This window comes from Danio rerio, chromosome 13, assembly GCF_052040795.2.
Source record: "Danio rerio strain M-AB ecotype USA chromosome 13, GRCz13ab, whole genome shotgun sequence".
Lineage (NCBI taxonomy): Eukaryota > Metazoa > Chordata > Actinopteri > Cypriniformes > Danionidae > Danio > Danio rerio.
Window position 1 is genome coordinate 47,553,453 of NC_141033.1, and position 22,495 is coordinate 47,575,947.

Below are 22,495 nucleotides of genomic sequence, written 5' to 3' on the forward strand. Positions count from 1 at the left end.
CCACCCAGCTCTGGGAAACACTCATAAACACTCATACAGTACAGCCAATTTAGTTTATTCAATTCACCTATGCATGTCTTTGGAGTAAACCCACATAAACACAGGGAGAACATGCAAACTCCACACAGAACTGGCAACCTGTCCAGCCGGGACTTAAACCAATGACCATCTTGCTGTGAAGTGACAGTGCTAACCACTGAACCACCGTGCCGCTCTCAAAAATGACTTCAAACTTCTAATTTAAAATGAGTTGAAACATCTCAATTCTAAAGTTTTTTTTGGGGACAACTTAATTCTTTTATGTCCAATCCACTTTAATTTGTAAAAACGATGAAGTTAACTGAAGGAATTGTGTGGAGCTCAGCATTTATTTTTTACAGTGTGTTACTGAGCAGAAGTTGTACTGAATGTTAATGTTTCCAAACTATTGAGCAGTGCTGTTTCTATATAACATGTAAATGTTTATGCTACAATGAAAGTAAATAACCCAGGCTCATTTTGAATACGTACCTCAATCTACATTTCTAGAGATCATCAAATACATCTCAAGCCTGGTTTATACTTCTGCGTCAAGTGACCGGCGCATGCAGCGCGTAGCTGTGCATTTATAATTCTGCGCGCTGTCTCCGTTGGTCTGCATTAACACTTCCGAAACGCTAGTTGGCAGTGAGGTGTAAATGTTCTTCTGTGTCAGGAACCGGCGGACGTGCAGCAGCTTTAACTATGAGGTAAACACAAAAAAAACTTTCCATCCGGAGCTCCTTCACGGGACTTCACACTTGTAAACAATCGCTCCATCAGGCTCGCACCATTCACGCGGCTCTCAGTCCCGCCTAGACTCGTCAGCGCTACCAAGCCGACCAATCACAGAGCTTTCGCAACGCGTTGTTGCGACGTGTAGTTACATTTTTTGAGAGGTGCACGTCAGTGACGGCGACGGCCATGGCGAAGGGCTATGCGTCAGCGCCGTAGCATACGCCGGCGTTTGACGCAGAAGTATAAATCAGCCTTCAGGAGCTACGATTTTTGCAGCTTTTGTTTTTGCGAATCCACCAGAGGCTGCTGTTGAGTTGACTAACTGACCAATCAATCGACTGTGTTTTCTCTTATCAAGGCAGCGCCACCGGCATTTTAGCTACACATGTGTAGTTGCCCAATCGCCCGCTCTACAACTGACTGAGTGCGAGAATGGGCATCATTGTGTCTGCGCTCTTGGTCAGTTTATGGGTCATTGAGGGGGGTTAATAGCCACGTCTTTAATGGATAACCGCGGTCTCCTGATATGCAGTTAAATAATTGCGCTCGCTCACTAAAATAAAATAAAAACAGCTGGAATAATATCTTTAATTACATCACTCACCAAGAAGCCACCCATCGCGCACCCTGCCACCTTTAAGCCTTCGAATTCGACCATTGACAATGTCCTCTAATAAGACCAACACTGCCATTGCCAAAGACTAGGGGTTGTATACATTTGCAAATGCTTTAAAACGTTCTAAATCACATGATTGGTAAAAAAAAATTATATATTTTGTGTCATCTAACCCATTTTATCAATTATAAGTTAATAGCAATGTTTTTCACGTGTGTTGGAGCGATAGTTTGACATAATTTAACATAATTGCCTCTAGTAGTCGCCAATGGAAATAAAACACACACAGGAAATACACGTACGCCAGACATGAAGTTGGTGCAGACCAACGCACACTCTCACGTTAATTTCATCGTTAGTAAATCCAAACGTTTTTGTGCGTACGCAGTGTTGATATGTAAGGCCCCAGGTCACAGGTCCGCCGACGTAAGCAGTGAGCCACTGCAGAAACTGATAACCACAGAATAGCCGTCCACATGGACATAAGTGGCGCCCTATAAAGTTTTAAAGATGAAGTGCAGCCATACATACCTCTGGCTACATAATTTGCGCTCTTCAGAAATGTATATAGCGGCACGTTTTCAGAATGAGTCAATGATGCAAGTAAACCTCTTCAGTCAGTCTGTGCACAATAAAATCCTTCAAGCATACACAGTCAGAAAATGTTCGTGTTCTCTTTCACACACACAAATGAACAAACATGGTCACTAATGCTTTGATGTAGAACCATCTTATATGTAAAATTAAAGCTGAAATGTGTCGTTTTTATGGCGCCAAACAATAATAACTCCAGGTAATAATGATTAATAGTAAATATATATAACTAATAGTGTTATTTCACACTATTTATGGTACACAACTATGGTTGGATATATAATTTTGAATACATTCAAAAGCAGCTCTTGGGTGCCATTAACCCAAAGCATCTTGTGTCTAAAAATGTAAAATGCAGCAATGATACTAACGAAATCGCAGCACAGAGCACGAGGGTAAACAGAAGCTCACAAAGTTGGCCCCGCCTAAGTTCTTCTGATTGGTCCACTGATTTGGCACTGATATTGAAGAGCGGCTGCATGCAAAAGTTGAAGATATTTTAACTTGACACTGCATTTAAAAAATGGGGCAATTGTGTCCGCCAGTTGTAAAGACGTTATCATAAGGAGCCATTCACACAGAACACAATCTACAAACATGACACGTTGCGTCCCAAATTACATTTACATGCTAGATTCTTAATCAGAGTATTGTTTCAGTCATATTACTAGTGCATATAAAAGTACTCAATGATGAGAGGCATCCTTTAACAAACACAAAGCTTAATTAGTTTCAATACATTATACCATCATAAAAACAATGCACTTACATTGGAGATAAGGATTAAATATTAAATATCATTGATTCAATGCCTAGAATGCATATGCGTGGCTGTCATCACGGGACAGTGTAGAGGAGAAAGAGAGAGGTGCACTGTAAAACCCAACAGTCAACTTTATCAAATGAAAAGAGTGTAGTTCACTTAAAATGTACTGAAAGTTAATTCTACTCATTTGAAAAGAATTTTGAACTCAGGGTTGAAGGTAATGAGTTCATTAAATACCTCATTACTTCAACTTAAATGGAGTCCGTTCACAATACTCAAATAGATTAGTTTTTTTTTAACTCAAATGGTTTGTTGCAATCGGTTTACTCAAACGGTTTGAGTTGCCATAACTTATTGAGTTTTACAGTACTCAGTTGGTTTGAGTTCTCTTCATTTATTGGGTTTTACTTTGCTCAAATTGCTTCGTTTACTCAAATGGATTAAGTTCCCTACTCATTAGGATTAGCTTTTAAACTCTGGTATCAGCCAGAATAGCAAAGTCCACTAAAGGAGGTCGAGCCTTCTCATTTATGGCCCTCAAACTCTGGAACTAAAACATATGGAATACTCCCGGAAGAAAATGAGATTGTTGGCGTGTATGCACTATTTACTAATACACTATAGGGTTCGGGGATGTGATTTTTCTGTACACAGATTTCCGTATTTTATGAGCTCAAAGGGGCGACCACTGTAATTTTAAACCTAAATGGTTTGTGGCAATCAGTTTCCTCAAACGACTCTGGTTTTACAGTGTGGGGAGAGATGGCGAGTCGCTCACCAAGTAATCTGGTCTTGAAAAAGAACACAACTCCTGCAGTTTGGCAGTACTTCGGGTTTTGACGGAACGAGAAGGGAAAGGCGGTAAATACAGATGAGGCAATTTGCAAATTGTGCAACAAAAAGGTGACCGCGAGAGAGGGAAATGCCTAAGGTCGCATGTACAGTATTCAGTTTCTGAATGGTTTAGGCACAAGTCAACAGTTTGGTGACGCTGTCTGAGCCGTACATCATCATTTTTTGTGTGAGGTTATGAGCTTCATAGAAGATCTGGCAACTTGACGAACGGGAGATCAGGGCTTCTGGTAGAAGCCAGAATAGCAAAGTCCACTAAAGGAGGTCGAGCCTTCTCATTTATGGCCCTCAAACTCTGGAACTAAAACATATGGAATACTCCCGGAAAAAACGAGATTGTTGGTAGGTATGCACTATTTACTAATACACTATAGGGTTCGGGGATGTGATTTTTCTGTACAAAGATTTCTGTATTTTATGAGCTCAAAGGGGCAACCACTGTAATTTGTCCTTCTTTTTTGAAGGAGGAGGGGGGTGGGGGTCTCAGTGAGGTTCATTGTCATCAGAGCAGAAGACCTGATTGATGGTTTGCTCTTTTATTGTTCATTATTGTGCACAAAAAGGAGCATACAAAAAGGGTACATATCAGGACCTTAAAAGTACAAATCCTCTTAAAATTTTTAGGCACTAATTTATACTTTTGAGGTACCAAAATGAACTCTTTAAATACAAACATGTACCTTTTAAAAAGGAGACACACTCTGAGAGTGTATGGTAATCAATTTCTGAATGGTTTAGGCACCACCCAACAGTTTGGTCATGCCGTCTTACATCATTTTTTTATTATGCACGATAATACCAATACACCTTTAAAATGTTACCATCAGGTCGTTGATAGCCTATTGTGTTCCAAGATGCTTAAAAAATAGGACAAAATAATCACTTCAAGCAATTAGGTTACTAAATTCCTCCTCTATCAGTAGCAGTTGATGGCCAGTATACTTGATATTTATTTGGAGTAGGGGTTTCGTGGTACTTTAGATTTTAAATTATTTATTTACATAAATGCCAAATGTGAAATGTCAGATGTGTCTGTAAGTGTACGCTGCAAATGAAATCTCTCTATGGGGACAAATAAAGTTAATTAACTAATTTATACACATGCTAATATATTTTAAAAATACAGTATTTGTAGCTGTATTTACAAACTGCTTAACAAATAATGAATTAACTATTTGCTAATGCTAAATAAATGAGTCATAATGTGTAGTTAATAAAAAGTGTTGCCCTTTTATCATATGCTGTGTTCCAGATGTTTTTCTACTTTTTAAGAGGAAATAACATCTAGTACGCTGCCAGAAAGCAAGTCAGAAAGTAGAGCTGAGAAAACAGAGCCACAGTCCTCAGTGAGACATTTCATTTCTCATCACTTCCCAGATGAATGCTTGTTCTGATTCAGCATAATAATAATGCTCTGTTCCTGACACATTCAGACTTCGGAATTTCAGCACTGAAGTCAGAAGATTTCAATGTGTTCCAGTCAATCACGCCTCAAAGTTTCATTTTCACCTAGTAAGATGTGAATGGTATTATGTTCAAAATGTAAAGAATAGGCTGTTTTTACGCACTCAAACATGCTGTTTATGAGTTTAGTCTGGTCACAATTTCAAATTGCATTCCAGTTGATGTTTACCAGTTGCCAAATAAGTTACATAAATGACCAAACTAACAAACAATCATGAGTACAACCACATTCACCATCTGGAGGGGAAAATAATCACTTGCGTAGGAGAATTTTGCTTACAAAATCCAAAATAAACAAAGCAATACAACCTTAGCAACCGACTGCTTCGTCATTCAACATTAAGTGCGCTGTGTTCAGCATTACACACTTACAGTATGTTTATCGGTTGAATGTGTGCATCATCCAGGTATTTAAAGTGAATTTTTAGTGTGAAAATAGAAGATCTGGCAACTTGACAAATGGGAGGATCAGGGGGCTGTTCCATAAACCAAGCTTAGAGAAAAAGTCAGACTTATTTTGGTAAGTCAGGTTAATAATGGCAGATTCTGTTTCATAAATCAAATTTATGAGTTTAAACTCAGTTACTCTGGCAACTTATGCTGAGAAACTAGCCTGGTCCTGGGCAGGTTAACTCTCAGGCTAAGTCTTAAGTTTATTTAAGTTTATTTATTTATTTATTTAAATTGAATTAACATTCGCCTGCTGTAATTTGATGCCATTTTATTTCAATTAACCTCTTAATAATGATTAAAACTTTATAGTCATTTAATAGTAAATATATATATATATATACATTTCAATGAACATTTCAACTAAATTGTATATATTTTTTTTTATGTTTAAGTTGATTTTTTTCCCTGTTAATTCAAATTTAATTTAGTTTTTTCCCGCAATTAAACACATTTTTGGACTGATCTTCAGTTTATTTTTTGTTAAATTAGTTTAAAATTTGGTTTTGATACTGAACACAACTAAATATATTATTGTAGCTGTGAGGGGCTAGATATATATGTATATATGAATTACAAAAATGTAACAAAGTAAATAATATTAAGAAAGCACTGACTGATATAAAGAAGTAGGCTACATTTCTTAATGAATGACTTTAAAGCATCAAACCCTGAGTGGAATAATCGGGAGATGGATCTGGGCTGAGCAGTACCCTTACTTCAATATAAAGATATTTTCCCACGGGGCGCGGGAAACACAAGTGTCAAAGGGAAAGCAGTAATTTGCAGCAGCTTCGGTAGCAAATTAAAAATCCTGCCGCTTGTGCGTGCCAGGCTCTTTGTAGCCATTATTTCAAACTTAAACTTTTGTTATTAATATTAATATTTATTATTATTATTATGTTTGAACTCTAAACACAAGCGGTTCATTCACTGTGAACGTATCTGTCTCAATTCAGAGTTCTTTCATCGTAGCTGCCATGGTTGCGCACAACATAATTGATGAATCTTTGCTCAACCTTTAGCATTTTATGACAGTAATGTGAACAAGCAGTTATCTAGATTATTGAAACTGAACTCAGATTTAGTTAGATCAAATGATCTTCAACTTGCTTTTATGGAATCAATTGAAGCGTGGAGGTTTAGTTCGGCTAAGTGAAGTCAGGCTTTTGATTTTAATCCCCGATTTTCTAAGTGACTTTTATGAAACAGCCCCCAGGGTTTCTGATGGTAGTTTGAATATCAAAGTCCACTAAAGGAGGTTGAGACTTCTCATTTATGGCTCCCAAACTCTGAAACTGAAAATTACAGGAGACTCCCGAAAAAACGAGATTGTGGGCGGGTATGCACTATTTACTGATACTATATAGGGTTGTCAAAACAAATGTAATTTCGAATATTTGTCGAATATATAAAGGTAAATAAAGGTTCACACAAATTTTTGGTGCGTCACTATTGATTGTACAAAAGGGCATAGAATTGTGCATAAGTATGTGATTTGGGACGCAAATTTAACATAAAAAATGCCTTCACGTTACGTTAACATAAAAAATAACATAATGCCAACTTGCGGCTGTAAACGGTGCCTCAAAACCTGGCCCCACCTCAGCTTTGGAAAATATTGATGAGTGACTGCATGTAAAAGTTGAAATATTTTTAACATGAAATGTTTTTTAAAAATGTAATCACTTCATAAAGACACAAACATAAAAATCACCAAGAAAAAAAAAACTTTGTGTGAACGGCCCCTTATTAAACACTTCTCATCCCTAACTCTTTTCATGAAGGCTCAACAAAAATCACACATTTCAGCATTACCGCTGGCATATTGGAATGACATGCAGTTGAGCAGCAGAGGCATGTTTCAAATACAAAAATACAATCCCAAACGGTTGTTGGAAGCATTTTGTGATTGGCAGTAGTTGTTAATACATTTCAGCAGGATTTCATTTTAGTGATGATTGTTCATTGTGGGCTTGTGCGCAGGTTTGCCATGAAAGTAAAAGTATAAGAGAACGCCGGTTGATAATAGGAGACACGAGCAAAGTACAGACAGAACAGCAACTGATGAGCTGGAGCTTTGGCCTTCATCTGAAAACACACACAAGAGAAAGACATTGATAACATACACATGTTGAGGACTGATGATATTTTCAAACAGTTCCAAGGCTTTTCCAAACAGGATACTTGATACAAGTGATAAATCATTTATTTATTTTTTTTTTAATTTTAAGGTTATTTTATATGTTTGAAGTCTCATGCTCACCAATGCTGCATTTATTCCAGATTTCTAAACTGTGAAATATCACTACAGTTTATCAACAATATTGTAAATCAATGTATTTTAAAATTAACATTATTTTTCATCAATCACATCATGATCCTAGACCAGAGGTGCCTAAACTGGGATCTGGAGTCCTACAACAAACCTGCCAACACTCCCGTTTTTCCCCTGGAGTCTCCCGTATTTCAGACCCATCTCCCATACTACCGAAATTCCACCCCCCCAGCTTTTTGGTACAGTCCCCATGCGCACCAAACCCAAAGCGCAACCATCTCCATAGTGCGCGCAACAATTGTTGGCAGGTATGTCCTCCATAGCTTACCTCCAACTTCCTTCAACACGCTTGCCTGGAAGATTCTACCTAGAAAGAGCTTAATTAGCTGGTTCAGGTATGTTTATTTGGGGTTGAAACTAAAATATACAAGAAGCCGGCACTCCAGGACCGAATTCTTTTGTTATATTATGACAGTGTTTTCCTCTGTATTTCCTTCCTCATCAACGCTGCATTTATCCCAGATTTCTAAACTGTGAAACATCATTACAGTTCATTAATAATATTGTAAATGAATATATATTAAAATGCCATTCATTCATTTGAAACTGTATAATCATTTACCCCTAATAGTAACTCGTTAGTCCTTCAGGAAAACATTTCAATATGCAGATTATTTTTGTGTAGTTCTGTAATGAATAATTAATCGTTTTAATTAATCCTTGGTTATTTTAATACATCAGCACATACAATACAGTCCCAGCTATAGTAGGAAAAAAGGGAAATATACAAACAATAGGATAAAACAGTCAGGCTAGGAGCAAAACTATAAACCACAGAATAGAAAATCAGGAGAAATTATTGCTGTAATCCCAAAAAAGGTGTCCATGGCTGCCAAAAGTCATCTGACTTGTGATGTATGTCATATGTGAGTTTCTCTAGTGGAAATAACTTACATACTTGAGACAAGCACATTTAAAAGGAGGGTTACCTGAGTGAGCTACGCATTGATGAATTTGCTCTTCAGTGTTTGAACTCTCAGTTATGATTTAATCACACTGAACTGAGCTAAACTGAACTGAACTTAAACACTAAAACCTGAACCACACTGTTCCAGTTACTGAACCACACTGTCCCAGTTACTATGACCATTTATGTGAAGCTGCTTTGACACAATCTACATTGTAAAAGCGCTATACAAATAAAGCTGAATTGAATTGAATTGAGATGACCACAATAAAAGTATGCATTTTTTGCCAGATAGAGCAAGATTAAAAACAAATGTCCAACACATTCTCTACTCCACCATAGAACAAATCAAATTCCAGAGAAAGACCATGAAAACAGATACTGAAGTGTGTTTTAAACTATAATTTAATACAGATATAATACAAGACTGCATGCAAGTCATGAGCTAGTTTTCATTCCAATGAACTGAAAGGACTCTGAAAGTTCATTCAAAGTCTCGGACAGTAAATATATGAGTGAGATGAGGATAGAAAAGCTTACAGACTAATAATTAAATAATAAATAAATAGCTACGGCGTCGCAGTGGCGCAGTAGGTAGTGCTGTCTTCTCACAGCAAGAAGGTCGCTGGTTCGAGCCTCGGCTGGGTCAGTTGGCGTTTCTATGTGTAGTTTGCATGTTCTCCCTGCGTTCACATGGATTTCCTCCGGGTGCTCCGGTTTCCCCCATAGTCCAAAGACATGCGGTACAGGTGAATTGGCTAGGCTAAATTGTCCATAGTGTATATGTGTGTGTGTGTGTGTGTGTGTGTGTGCGTGCATGTTTCCCAGCTTGAAGGGCATCCGCTGCGTAAAAATGTGCTGATAAGTTGACGGTTCATTCCGCTGTGGCGACCCTGGATTAATAAAGGGACTAAGCCGACAAGTAAATGAATGAATGAATAAATTGTTACATTTTTTTATAATGATCAGTCTTTAAGGTTGTTTTAAATGTCATTGATGTGTCTCATGCTCATTAACGTAGCTTTTATTCCAGATTTCTAAACTGAGGAACATTACAGTTCATTAACATGTTTATAAATAAATATATATTTTAAAATGCCATTTATTCGTTTGAAATTGTTACATCCTTTCTCCTCTAGACTCACTCTATAGTCCTTCAGAAATGTTTTTAATATGCAGATCATTTTTGTGTAGTTATGTAATGAAGAAGAAGAATAAAATCCTTTTGTTACAGGCTTTTTTTAACACAAATTTGGATTAAATATTAAAAAACAACCGCTGAATAAAAAAACATGAATAAAAAGTCACTCTACAGTCCTTCAGAAATCATTCTAACCTGTAGATTAATATTTTTTGTGTAGTTCTGTAATGAATTGGAAGAATAAAAATGTTCTGTGACTGTTTCAAGTACTGAACATGATCTAGGATGTGACATCATGGGCTTTCATTCTTTCTTTAAACAATTATCAAGGTCTGCCAAAAAGTTACAATAACATCAGATCTTCTGCAGAATTTCCTCAGCGTCATTGACGGCACAGCCTGAGACATCTATTATACTCTCGCCAATTTGGCATGAAGTGAATGCAAGGTTTTTTACACTCAAACTATTACACTGTACACTTAAAAAAATGTAACGACAAAAATTCAAACATAGTTTTACATTGCTTTCACTTATTTTAATGAGTTAATAAGGTTTCAGCAACATATTTTAAGCTACTCAAAGTTTAACTTGATGTTTTTAGTCAGTTCAATTGATGCTAGTTGAGATGACGAGAAAAGTTCATTTGATTCAACTAAAACATTTAGGGCAGAAAGAATTTTATTTACAGTGTATAATAGTGACCCTTTTTTGAAGTTTCCCAAAGCACATAAATCCTTTGTAAAGCTAGTCCAAACACCACCAGGAGGTTAATGAATGTCTTGTGGAGCGGATTGATGTGTTTTTTGTGGCAACAATATTTAAAAATCACTTAATTCTGCTGCCGAATGCATGTTCTTGACAATTTTTTGGCTGAACTCTGACATACGACACATTCAAAGCAGAAGAGTAATGCCCTGTATCATGTCACTTATCCGTTCTTTAGCCAGAAAACTATCATTAAGACAATAGTCTGTTCTTCCAGGCAAACCATGGTCAAGATAACGGCAAAAAAAAATCTTTAAATAATGCGATGTTTGTCGTCATCATCTTACTACGAGCCATGTCTATTCCCAGAGTTTCCATTTGTACAGTGGGAGGAAATAAATATTGAACATGTCACCATTTTTCTTAAAAAACATATTTCTGAAGGTGCAATTGATTTAAAATTTTAACCGGATGTTGATAACAACCAAATAAATTTATGTATGCAAACGAAACAAATCTAATTAGCTTACAAAGGAAGTTATATGTAATAGAATGAAATGACACAGAGGAAAAGTATTGAACACATGAAGAAAGGGAGGTGTAGAAATGCATGGAAGGCCCAGACAGCAGCTGAAATCTCAAAGTAGTTCTTTAGCAATCCTTTCTCAGTGTAAATCAGTGTAGCATGATAATGAAGATGAACCCAGGGTGGACATTTCAGCAAGACAATGATCCAAAAGACAGCCAAGGAAACTCTCAAATGCTTTCAGAGAAAGAACATCAAGCTGTAAAATGACTTGAATCCAATAGAAAATACAATTTAAAGCTCAGATTTGATAGACGAGATCCACAGAACCATCAAGATTTTTACACTCTGTTGATGCCTGTGAAAAACTCACACCTGAGCAATTCATGTGCCTTCATTCCCCAAATGTCTTCAAGCTGCCATCACCACAAAAGCCTTTTATATAAAGTATTAAATACACTTCAGTAGTTCAGTACTTTCTCCTTATGTCATTCCAATGTCATTACACAAAACTAATATGTAATAAAGCAACAGCTCCTTTAAAAACATTATTTCCATGGAAAAAACATGACGTGTTCAATACTAATCTAAACGTCACGAGTTACACTTTGAGTCAAAGGAAGCTTTCGTTTTTGAAAAAAACTTCATAAAATGGCCACAACTCAACGCCACAGCATGGAAGAGCCAGGATAAATGTAAAACTACTCCGACTGTGTTTGTCTGAATCATATAAACCAAGAACAGCTTGAGGGTGAGTAAACAAATGATTAATTTGTAGTAGAACTAGCATGTTTGTTAGACAAGAGAATTATTTGAGAGGCAAGTAGTAGTTTGGGATTTTTACTACTAATAACGTCCTTAATTTTACAGTAGGATATGGCTAGTCTTGGTAGTCAGAATGGCCACAGTATAGAGTGCAAGTACTAAATCTTACTAATAAAAAACATCTCTAATAAACATGTACTGGTATGAACAAGTGCTAGTATGTATATAAAAGGAACAAGGACCTGATTAATAAATACTGGTATCTAATGAGTGCTAGTATGCAAGGATTCAATAGTTGTATCTTTTTAAAATGTACTATCTAAAAAATAAGAACTAGTAGCTAATAAATGGAGTGCTTAATGGAAGAATATTACACTAGTAGCTAAAATAAGAAGTAAATCCTGATTTTTTTCAACACAAATTTGGATTAAACATAGAAAAAACAACCACTGGATTAAGGAAAATGTAATAATATTTAAACACAGCCATTGGGTTTGTTTATATTTGTCCCAGATTTGGGTTGAAATTGCATGAAAACAATTACTGTGAAAACAGATCCTGAAATGTATTTTAAACTAATTTAATACATGATACAAGACTGCATGTAAGTCATGAGTTAGTTTTCCTTCCAATGAACTGAAAGGACTCTGAAAGGTCAATCAAAGTCAGTAAAAATGAGTGAGATCAAGATGGAAAAGCTTACACACTAATTCTTTTGGGAGAATTAGTCACTATACAGATTTGGCTAGTTTAGGGGGCACCAAACTCAGGTCTGGAGGGTCGGTGTCCCTGCAGGGTTTAGCTCCAACTAGATTCAACACACCTGCCTGACTATTTCAAGTATACCTAGTAAGACCTTGATTGGCTTGCTCAGTTGTGTTTAATTAGGGTTGGAGCTAAAATCTGCAGGACACCGACCCTCCAAATACAAGTTTGGTGACCCCTGGGCTAGCTGAACATGTTGGCTACGCTTAAAAAATGTTGTTTACTGTTTAACTACTATTTAAAATGAGCTGAAATTATAACAACTTAATTGTTTTATGTTCAATCCACTTACATTTGTAAAAACAATTAAGGTTAACTCAATTCCTTCATGTTGCCTCACCACAAATCGGTTCTGTGGATGCCAGCATTTTTTACAGTGTAGGAGTGTGTGACATTTCTTGCGTACAGTAATTCAATTCATCTGCATTTCTTTAGCGCTTTTACAGTGTAGATTGTGTCAAGGCAGCTTCACATAAATTATAGTAATTTAAAACAGTGTCAGTTCAGTTTTCAGTGTTGAGGTTTAGTTCAGTTCAGTAATGTCGTAACTGTTGTTTTAATGATGTCATGAGCTGACATAAGTCACTTGTGAGTCCAATAGGATGAACACTAATGGGGTGTTTCCCACTATCAGCCAACAAACTTTTTTTTTGTTAACAAAAAGCTGGAGCGGAACATGTGTACATTTTGTTGCTAAATGCTTCATTCAGAGACAGGGGGTCCATTCTTCGTACCTCACTTAAATGATCCAGGATGATTTGACAGATCCTGGACTTTTTAGTCTTGATAGCTGATCTCTGGCTAATTTTGGTCATGAAGTTCACAAATGAGATTAAAATGTCTAGATGAACTGATCCGAGATCACTATGCGTGTTGTGAAGGACAGATCTGTTGATCCTCAAAATCATGATCAGCAACGCAACGATTGGCTGATGGCACAGCAGAGTAATGACATCATCTGATTAATAATCAATCTGAAAATTAGATCAAATTTGTAGTAACCTTCCACATTTGTCACCTCAGAATTATAAGGTTGTATCTGCTACTGAATGATTTTGAGATATTGAGCTTCAAAGTTTTGTCATTCCACACAGCAAACAATATGTGTGTAACAGTTCTCATTCACACTTTAACATGACTGAGACCCTAAATGTACTCTAAATGTAAATTATCAAAGTTCTCTAACATTTGCAAATTGGGGTAAAACCATAGACTGTAAAATATATGGACGTGGTATCCGTGACGTCACCCATAGGTTTCTGAAGAGCGCAAAAGAAGCCACAAGTAGGCACGGCCAACCATCGCCATTTTGTTCACACATCATTACACCCATGGCGGGATATCAAACAAGGGTAAAGAGGCGTGGAGTGAGCGGAGTTACAGACACTGCTGGCATTTTGCTTGGACCTGGTTCAGACACACTTTACTTTGGGAGAACGCTTAATACTTTATCACCTGTGACTTGTTTGTGTTCTTACCACATGTGTTTGGCTGTACACTATACCAATAAAGTGTTTAGACTTTTAAAAATACTGTAGTAATACATTGAGTCACTAAGTATTGTTCTTATGATGTTTTTCTACAGGAGGAAAACGCGAATGACTTCCAAACACAAACACTTCAGATATAGTCTGTGTTAGTAAATGCAGGACTATTGATGAAATCCAGCATAACACTGTATGATAACGCTTCAGATGACTGTTCTACAGCCCACAGCTAATCAATCTGTCAGATTCTGGAGGGCATTACAGCTCTAAAGAACATTACAAATGACAAATGATCTTAAATAAAACAAATGCATTAATAGAGATGGTTTACAAGTATATAACTTTACTCACATGGGAAACGTGAATGGTTTGTGAGCACAATTGAGTGCACACAGCATCCCATTTCATCTGATAATTGTAGGAAATAATCCCAAAAGGAAACTGACAGTGTAAAGCCACATAAAACAAGACAAAAATATGATGTATATGCCAAGTTCAGTAGCTAATCTGCCGGAGTCAGCCGAGGAGACGTGACGGCGACCAGCGAGACCTAACTGTCAATCAAGTGGCCACGCCCTTAATTATGCAAACTTAATATAACCTAATATACGGGAAACTGGAAAAATTCACCACCCTCACAGTTGTCATGATGGGCAATATTAGCTGTATGAACTAAAATCGTTCTTTGTACCAGGCTGTAAACACCTTTTTTTCTGCTGTAAAGTTGGCCATTCTAACAGTGGGCTCAATTAAATTTTGCTCTATTATGGAGCCAGGACTAGCAGAATTTCGATGAATTGCAGTTTAAGTTACTTCCGTATTGGCCTCCCGAGGGAGAGCGGGAGGTTGCCGCTTGGGTAAAACAAACATGGTAAATGGGGATAGAACCTTCTCATTCTGAAAAGTCATTTTCCGCTGGGAATAATAAGGTTCTATCTGGCCGATCGTTAATTGAAGGACTGCCTATTAAGAAATACAAATCACAAAATATATAAATTGGTGTTGTAACAATATGTTGATGGTTGAGAAAGTAACATTTTTGCTTTCTTTAACATATATTTAATGTTTTAGGATGAATATTTTTTTCTTGATCAAATTAAGCATACAAGGCTGTGCTAAATATTTTATACAGTGCAGATGTTAATGTAATTAATATGGTAATATTTATTAAATTGTATCCTTTATATGAACTATTGAACTTTATTTATTGAATTATGTCTCATGAATTAAATTAAGTATTTGCTTAATATCAAATTTAAAGACTTTAAAAGAAAACAGACAATGAGCAAATGAGTTTAATAAACACTGAAACATGTTTCACTGACTATATATACACACACACAAATAAAAATATTTCACATTATATACATTTTTTTAATAACCGTTTCTTTTTCAACAATGTCAAGTTTAACATTTTATCTCGATGTCAAAAACTGCTACCAAATCATCACATTTACACTCATCTTTTCAGTTTTAGGTTTCTTCTCAATTTTGTGTTGTGTGGCATTTTTTAGTCGACTTTAGTGATTTTAGTTGACTTTAGTGATTTTGTGTTTCTTTTTGGTCTTTCTCACTGTCAATGGAGCAGTCCGGAAAATGACAAAGAAAGCTGATCCTGATTGGTCCTTGTGTGTGCATTTGAAATGCAGGCTAGAGTTCGACTTTGTAGATAAAACTTTGTTGTTTTTTTAAATAGAAAGTCTTAAAATGTAAACAACTTATAAAAAACACTACATAATGTCTATAAGTTGTCATTTAATAAGAATATGAGAATAACTCAATTTTGACAAAAATGACAGATAGAACCTTATAATTCTAAGGTGACGATTTGTTGTGAGCTGCAGGCTTTACACTTACATTTCAAGAGTATTTACAATTTATTTCCCTTTACATTTAGAGTGGATTTTCTAGTAGCCTATGCCTATTCAAGTTTCATAATCGGCGTAAGAAATATCAGGCTGTTTACCTTAATTTTGCATCAAAAAAGCAAACTGGTTTTAAATTAGTGTATGGAGAGGAAATGACCGAGTTTTGAATTTTGAGTGAACAATATCTCTTTAACCCCTGATCCACACGTCTAAAATATAAGAATCAGCCATTTCTGACTCATCAAAATGTTTTGAATGGAAGGAAAGTATCTGCTGCTGACAAATCTGTTAGTCAGCCCTGAATTCTGTTGAAATCCCCAAAAGATTCTCAGTACTCAACATATCTGATGCGGTTTTCAGTTTTACAAACACAGCTTTTTTTTTTTTGCTACATCATATAGGAGTAGTATTTTACACCTACTGCTCTGTAACCAAAGCTTATTTGGAAAAAAAAGCTTTAAAATGCAACGCCTGCCAATTTCCTTAAAATGTTCCCCAGTGGAAATGCAATCTGACGTTGTAAAACAATGAGTCTTGCTTGAACTTGCATTATAGCCCATTGTTTAGGGCTGACAATTTAAGCTTGTGTCACAATGAAACATTGTGTATGTTATTCTAACGCCTGTTTCACACTGCAAGCGTCAGCGGCGCGTGAGCAGAGCGTGAGCAGCGCGTATGTCGAGCAGTAGCAGCACGCAGGCGTTTGCCTTTCACACCAGCTGCGTCTGCAGCGCGCAGCTCTTCGGCAGCTGCTGCAGAGATCAACCTATCTCTGTCTATTCTATCTAGTTATCCATGTCTCTCTATATACAAATACACTTTTTAAACTTTTCATCTGCACCAAGGCCCCCCCTATGCTGTTTCTTTAACCTGCAAATGTTTATTTTACACATTTTATAGATCAAATAGTACTGTATGCTGAGAAGTGTCTACAGTCATAGGACAATCGCCTGTGATATCATGTCATTTGTTTTTTGATTATCAGGTTATTGTAGACCTAGTTATAATAATATTTATACTATATAGTTATAATGATATTTATACATGATCAAACTAGTATTACTTTCTCCGCTTCAGTGCTGTCCAGCGGCAGAATAACAGCTCGATAATTCATGCTCGTGCAGATGATGAGACGGACAAAAGTAACCAATGCATGCCATTCTTTTACTTATTTTCGTGTTGTCAGATTCACAGAGCAAACAGCTCCCGGTAGGAATAACTCGAGTGAACATAAAACAAAAAGCCGATTAAAACTTTCTTCCTCTGCTCAGCTGCACAGAACACAGCGAGCTCACATAATCCAGCATGCGTGTCGAACTACACTACCCACAATACACTTCGCTATGGACTACAAATCCCGTAAATATTCCAATTCCCCTCTCCTACAACACTAGTGTGCAACTTAAGCAAAAATGATAGTAAAATAGTTTTACATTTGGTTTTGTAGTTCGGGCCTAAATAAATGTTTGTTGCCGTTTTTAATCGTTTTAAGTTCATTTGAATGACTATATATAAACCATTTGACATTATTAACGCATTTATTGGGTAAAATTGCTAGTTTTTACTGTCATTCAATGTGTTTTGGTCATTCTCAATGCACTGTCACTTTAATTGAGCGTGAGCAGCGCGTCAAAAATAGACCCAGCGCCGAAACTATCGCTGCACTGCTGCTTCGGCGACGCTCACGCCTCGCTCTGACGCGCTGCTGCTGCGTGCGGTATGAAAGCTCTAATCTGTTAACATGGACGCCGAAAACACACGCGCTGCTCACGCTCTGATCACGCGCCGCTGACGCTTGCAGTGTGAAACAGGCGTAAGAGCGAACATTTATGGCAAGCAGTTTTTACATTTAATTTTTTCAACTCATCTTTATTTTCATTCTGCTTCTGACAAAGTAGATTGTGTCGAAGCAGCTATACAGTAGATGAAGTACCAGTAAATTAAAACAAAACTGAAATAAACTATTATATATTTGTTTGTAATTAGTATTAATTTTTTTAATAAGTACTAATTGCAAGAAAGGAAGTCAAGAAAGAAAGTTATTTTTGTATTTTATGTTTCTTTTATTATTGTGTACATAAAGCTCTTTGAATAACCATTGTGTATAAAATGTTATATAAATTAACTTGCCTTGCCTAAGTAGATTTGTGTATTATTCATCAGTAAATAGTTCTTATTCTCGAGTTAAAAAACATCTTTTTAAACGTTTCTAATACTCATTCATTTGATACTAACCATATAGCGAGAAGCAAAAGTTTACTTCACTATAATGCATTTAAATTCTAATTATGACTTGACTATATCTTGAATAAAACCTGATTATATATTGTTAAAAAGGTCTTCTGAAGGCATATTTTACTGTTGTTATTTTTTGTCTTATTATTTAGGAAGAGTAATATAGATCAAAATACATTTACTTTCACCTTTCAACCTGTGAGACCATATGGGGTTACATATTTAAACCATAATGTGATAGTCTAATCATAAATTATACATCATTAGAAAGCTTGACATTTCTAGTTTTCAAATCTGGTGACTGATTTTTGATAGATTACCGAGCAATAGTTGTTTATTAACTTGTGGCAAGGATAGTCAGAGTCGTAAAGCATTACTTTGCTACAGCAATCCACATGTACATTTAAAAAAATGTTTTTTAGAGGCTTAATTAAAATCACAATCACCAAACTGCCCAGCTACTTCAGAATTTAATGCCTACTTTACAAATATTTTCAAAAAGTATAGAAAAAAAAAAATCCTTAAAATATTCCTAAAATATGCACAAAAATAGGGGGCACCCTCATATAGTCACCAATGGAAACTGTATGTGGTCACGTTTGGTACTGCAGCCAAACAAAATCTTAGTGGAAGCTTGTTTTTAGAGAGATCAACTATAAATTTGGAATATAAATCATTCAGATATTTAGCTTCGATTTTCTGTCACATTTGACCTAAAACAGGCTTTGCAAAAGATATATTTAAACATCTCTAGTACTCATTCATTTGATACTAACCCTATAGCAAGAAACTAGTGAAGTAAGTTTACTTCACTATAATGCAAATAAATTCTAATCTAATCATTACTAAACCATTTGGGGTTACATATAAAAACCATTATGTGATAGTCTAATCATAAATTATATATCATTAGAAAGCTTGACATTTTAGTTTCCAAATCTGCTGATTAATTATTTATAGATTACAGAGCAATAGTTATTTATTAACCTGTGACAAGAATACTCAGAGTCGTAACGCACTACTTTGCTACAGCAATCCACATGTACATTTAAAAAAAATGTTTTTTAGAGTCTAAATTTATATCAAATATCTCCAAACTGCCCAGACTACTTCAGAATTCAATGCCTACTTTACAAATATTGTAAAAAAATATGATTTGTATTCCTTAAAATATGTACAGAAATAAGGGGCGCCCTCATATAGTCACTACAGGAAACGTTCGAGGTTACAGAAGTAACCCTTCGTTCCCCGAGGAGGGGAACGGAAGTGCCATGAATGGGAGGATTCGGATCAGAAGCCGCTTATCTGGAGAGTATTGAACGGGCCAATGAATGAAATTAATTGGCAGCGTAAGCTTGCGCAGGTGTGCGACATCTGCAATTATCTCAGCATATAAGCACACCTGAAGCCAGCAGACGCCATCCTTTTAAGCTGAAGAGACTTTCAAACAGCTAAGGGACAGTCATTATGGCGACGGAATATGGCACTTCCGTTCCCCTCCTCGGGGAACGAAGGGTTACTTCTGTAACCTCGAACGTTCCCCTTCGGTTGGGGAACTTCAGTGCCATGAATGGGAGAATATGGAAAGCGCCATAATGACTGCACCTTACCAACACCCCCGATGAGGAGATAGTCAAGCAAGCGTGACGCACCCACATCATGGGGGGCGCGGTCCTCCAACGTGTCCCTGGCCCTAATTTATCCTACTTCAACAGAAGTTTTACGGATTTAGATATATTTTTTGGGAAGTCGTGAGCATCTAGATAATTCTAGGAAATACGACAGTACGTTGGGAAGCGTGCAATCCCGATAGGGAGGACGCTGCGGAGGCCATCCGTTACCCAAGGGGGGGATAGATGGCAGAATTTACCTATGGACTAGCCCTAAAAAGGGGGAGTACGCATAGCAAAAGAGTGGTTAGCGGAGAGGGAAGACACGGGTCCGCCCAGGGGGGGGACTTAACCGTGGCGGAATAAGCATATGGGATCGCCTAGTGGGGATCACGCATAGCAGGCACCTATACCCAAAACGCGGGCTGACCAGCGGGCAGACCTACAACGTAGTGGGCCAGCAAGTGACTCCTCCGCTGAGTCAGTGCTGGGGGCCACGGAGGAATCTGCAGGGCTCACCTGACGGGGAACTTTACTGACAGATAAAAAAGGCGCACGTACCTCCGTGTTTAGGGAGAATGGCGCCGCAAGCGTGTTTCAACACCCTACCGAGTTGTCTCCTCAATCACCAAAGGGTTACCTAATACCCTTGAGGAAACCGGCTCCACTCGCAGATTGTAAAACCTTGCAAATGTGTTGGGTGTCGCCCAGCCCGCAGCTCTACAGATGTCTGTTAGAGAGGCGCCGCGTGCACGCGCCCAAGAGGATGCAACGCTCCGAGTGGAGTGTGCACGTACTCCCGGGGGACACGGCTGACCTCGACTCGAATAAGCGAGTGAAATGGCATCCACAATCCAGTGGGATAATCTTTGTTTCGATACGGCACTTCCCTGCTGCCGACCGCCATAACAGACAAAGAGCTGCTCAGATGATCTAAAATTCTGAGTACGGTCCACATAAATGCGCAGAGCGCGAACTGGACAAAGTAAAGAAAGGGCTGGGTCTGCCTCCTCCGGGGGCAGCGCTTGCAGGTTCACTACCTGATCTCTAAAGGGGGTGGTAGGAACCTTGGGCACATAACCGGGGCGGGGTCTCAGGATAACGTGAGAGTAATCCGGCCCGAATTCCAGGCACGAGTCACTGACCGAAAATGCCTCCAGGTCCCCGACCCTCTTGATGGAGGCCAACGCAACCAGCAGAGCTGTCTTCAGGGACAGAAATCTTAGAGATACTGATTCGAGTGGCTCAAAGGGATCGGATCGCAGACTCCTGAGAACGAGGGCGAGATCCCAAGAGGGCATGAGAGGGGGGCGAGATGGATTAATTCGCCTAGCACCCCTAAGGAACTGGATGACCAGGTTATGCTTTCCCACGGTGCCGCCAGCTACCGCGCTATGATAAGCGGAGATGGCGGCCACGTAAACCTTGAGAGTGGAGGGCGACAGCCTGCTGTCCAACTTCTCTTGAAGGAAAGAGAGCACAACACTAATCTGGCAATTTCGGGGGTCTTCTCTGCGAGAGACGCACCATTCAGTGAATAGACTCCACTTCAGGGCGTAGGCGCGCCTCGTGGAGGGGGCTCTAGCCTGAGTGATGGTATTAACCACCGCAGTCGGTAGGTTACCTAAGTCTTCCTCGCGTCTAGGGACCACACGTGGAGGTTCCAAAGATCGGGGCGAGGGTGCCAGATGGTGCCCTGTCCCTGAGAGAGTAGGTCCTCATTCAAAGGGATCCGCCAGGGGAGGGCCGTCGCGAGGAGTGAGAGCTCTGATATCCAGGCCCGGTTGGGCCAAAGGGGCGCAACTAGCAGAACCTGTTCCTCGTCCTCCCTGACCTTGCACAGAAACTGCGCGAGCAGGCTCACTGGGGGAAACGCATACTTGCGCATGCCCCGAGGCCAGCTGTGGGCCAGTGCATCCGTGCCGAGAGAGCCCTCGGTCAGAGAAAAAAACAACTGGCAGTGAGCGTTCTCGGGGGAAGCAAACAGATCGATCTGGGCCTCCCCGAATCGCGCCCATATCAGCTGAACAGACTCGGGGTGGAGTCTCCATTCTCCAGGGCGTAACAGCTGTCGTGAGAGCGCATCGGCTGCACGATTGAGCGTGCCTGGGACGTGAATGGCGCGCAGCGATTTCAGCCGTGGGTGACTCCAGAGGAGCAGACGGCGGGCGAGCTGAGACATGCGGCGAGAGCGCATACCCCCCATGCGGTTGATATACGCCGCCGCCGCCGTACTGTCCGTCCTGACCAGCACGTGTTGCCGCTCCAGCACCGGTAAAAAGCGGTGGAGAGCGAGGAACACTGCCAACAGCTCTAGGCGATTGATATGCCAATGCAGCTGGGCACCCTTCCAGAGGCCCGCAGCCGCATGCCTGCGACACACGGCCCCCCAACCCGTGTTGGAAGCGTCTGTTGAAACAACAACATGGCTGGACGCCTGTCCTAGAGGCACACCGGCCTGTAGGAACGAGGGGTCGTTCCAAGGGCTGAGGGCGCGGCGACACAGCGCAGTAACCGAGACCCGGTGTGTGCCCGCGTGCCATGCGCGTCTGGGGACCCGATCGTGAAGCCAGTGCTGAAGTGGTCTCATATGGAGCAACCCGAGCGGCGTGACGGCGGCTGCGGATGCCATATGCCCCAGGAGCCTCTG

At 38.9% G+C, this 22,495-nt stretch overlaps 1 protein-coding gene across 1 annotated transcript in view; it reads right to left on the bottom strand.

Annotated features, from left to right (window-relative positions):
* Nucleotides 1-5,508: 5,508 nt before the first annotated feature.
* The window catches only part of LOC797620, a 102,113-nt gene continuing 85,126 nt past the window's right edge, over nucleotides 5,509-22,495 (bottom strand). Inside the window, exon 4 of the mRNA XM_087279743.1 lies at nucleotides 5,509-7,589. Within this exon, the coding sequence (XP_087135869.1) occupies nucleotides 7,450-7,589 (140 nt within the window). The 3' untranslated portion in view covers nucleotides 5,509-7,449. The remainder of the gene's footprint in view (nucleotides 7,590-22,495) is intronic.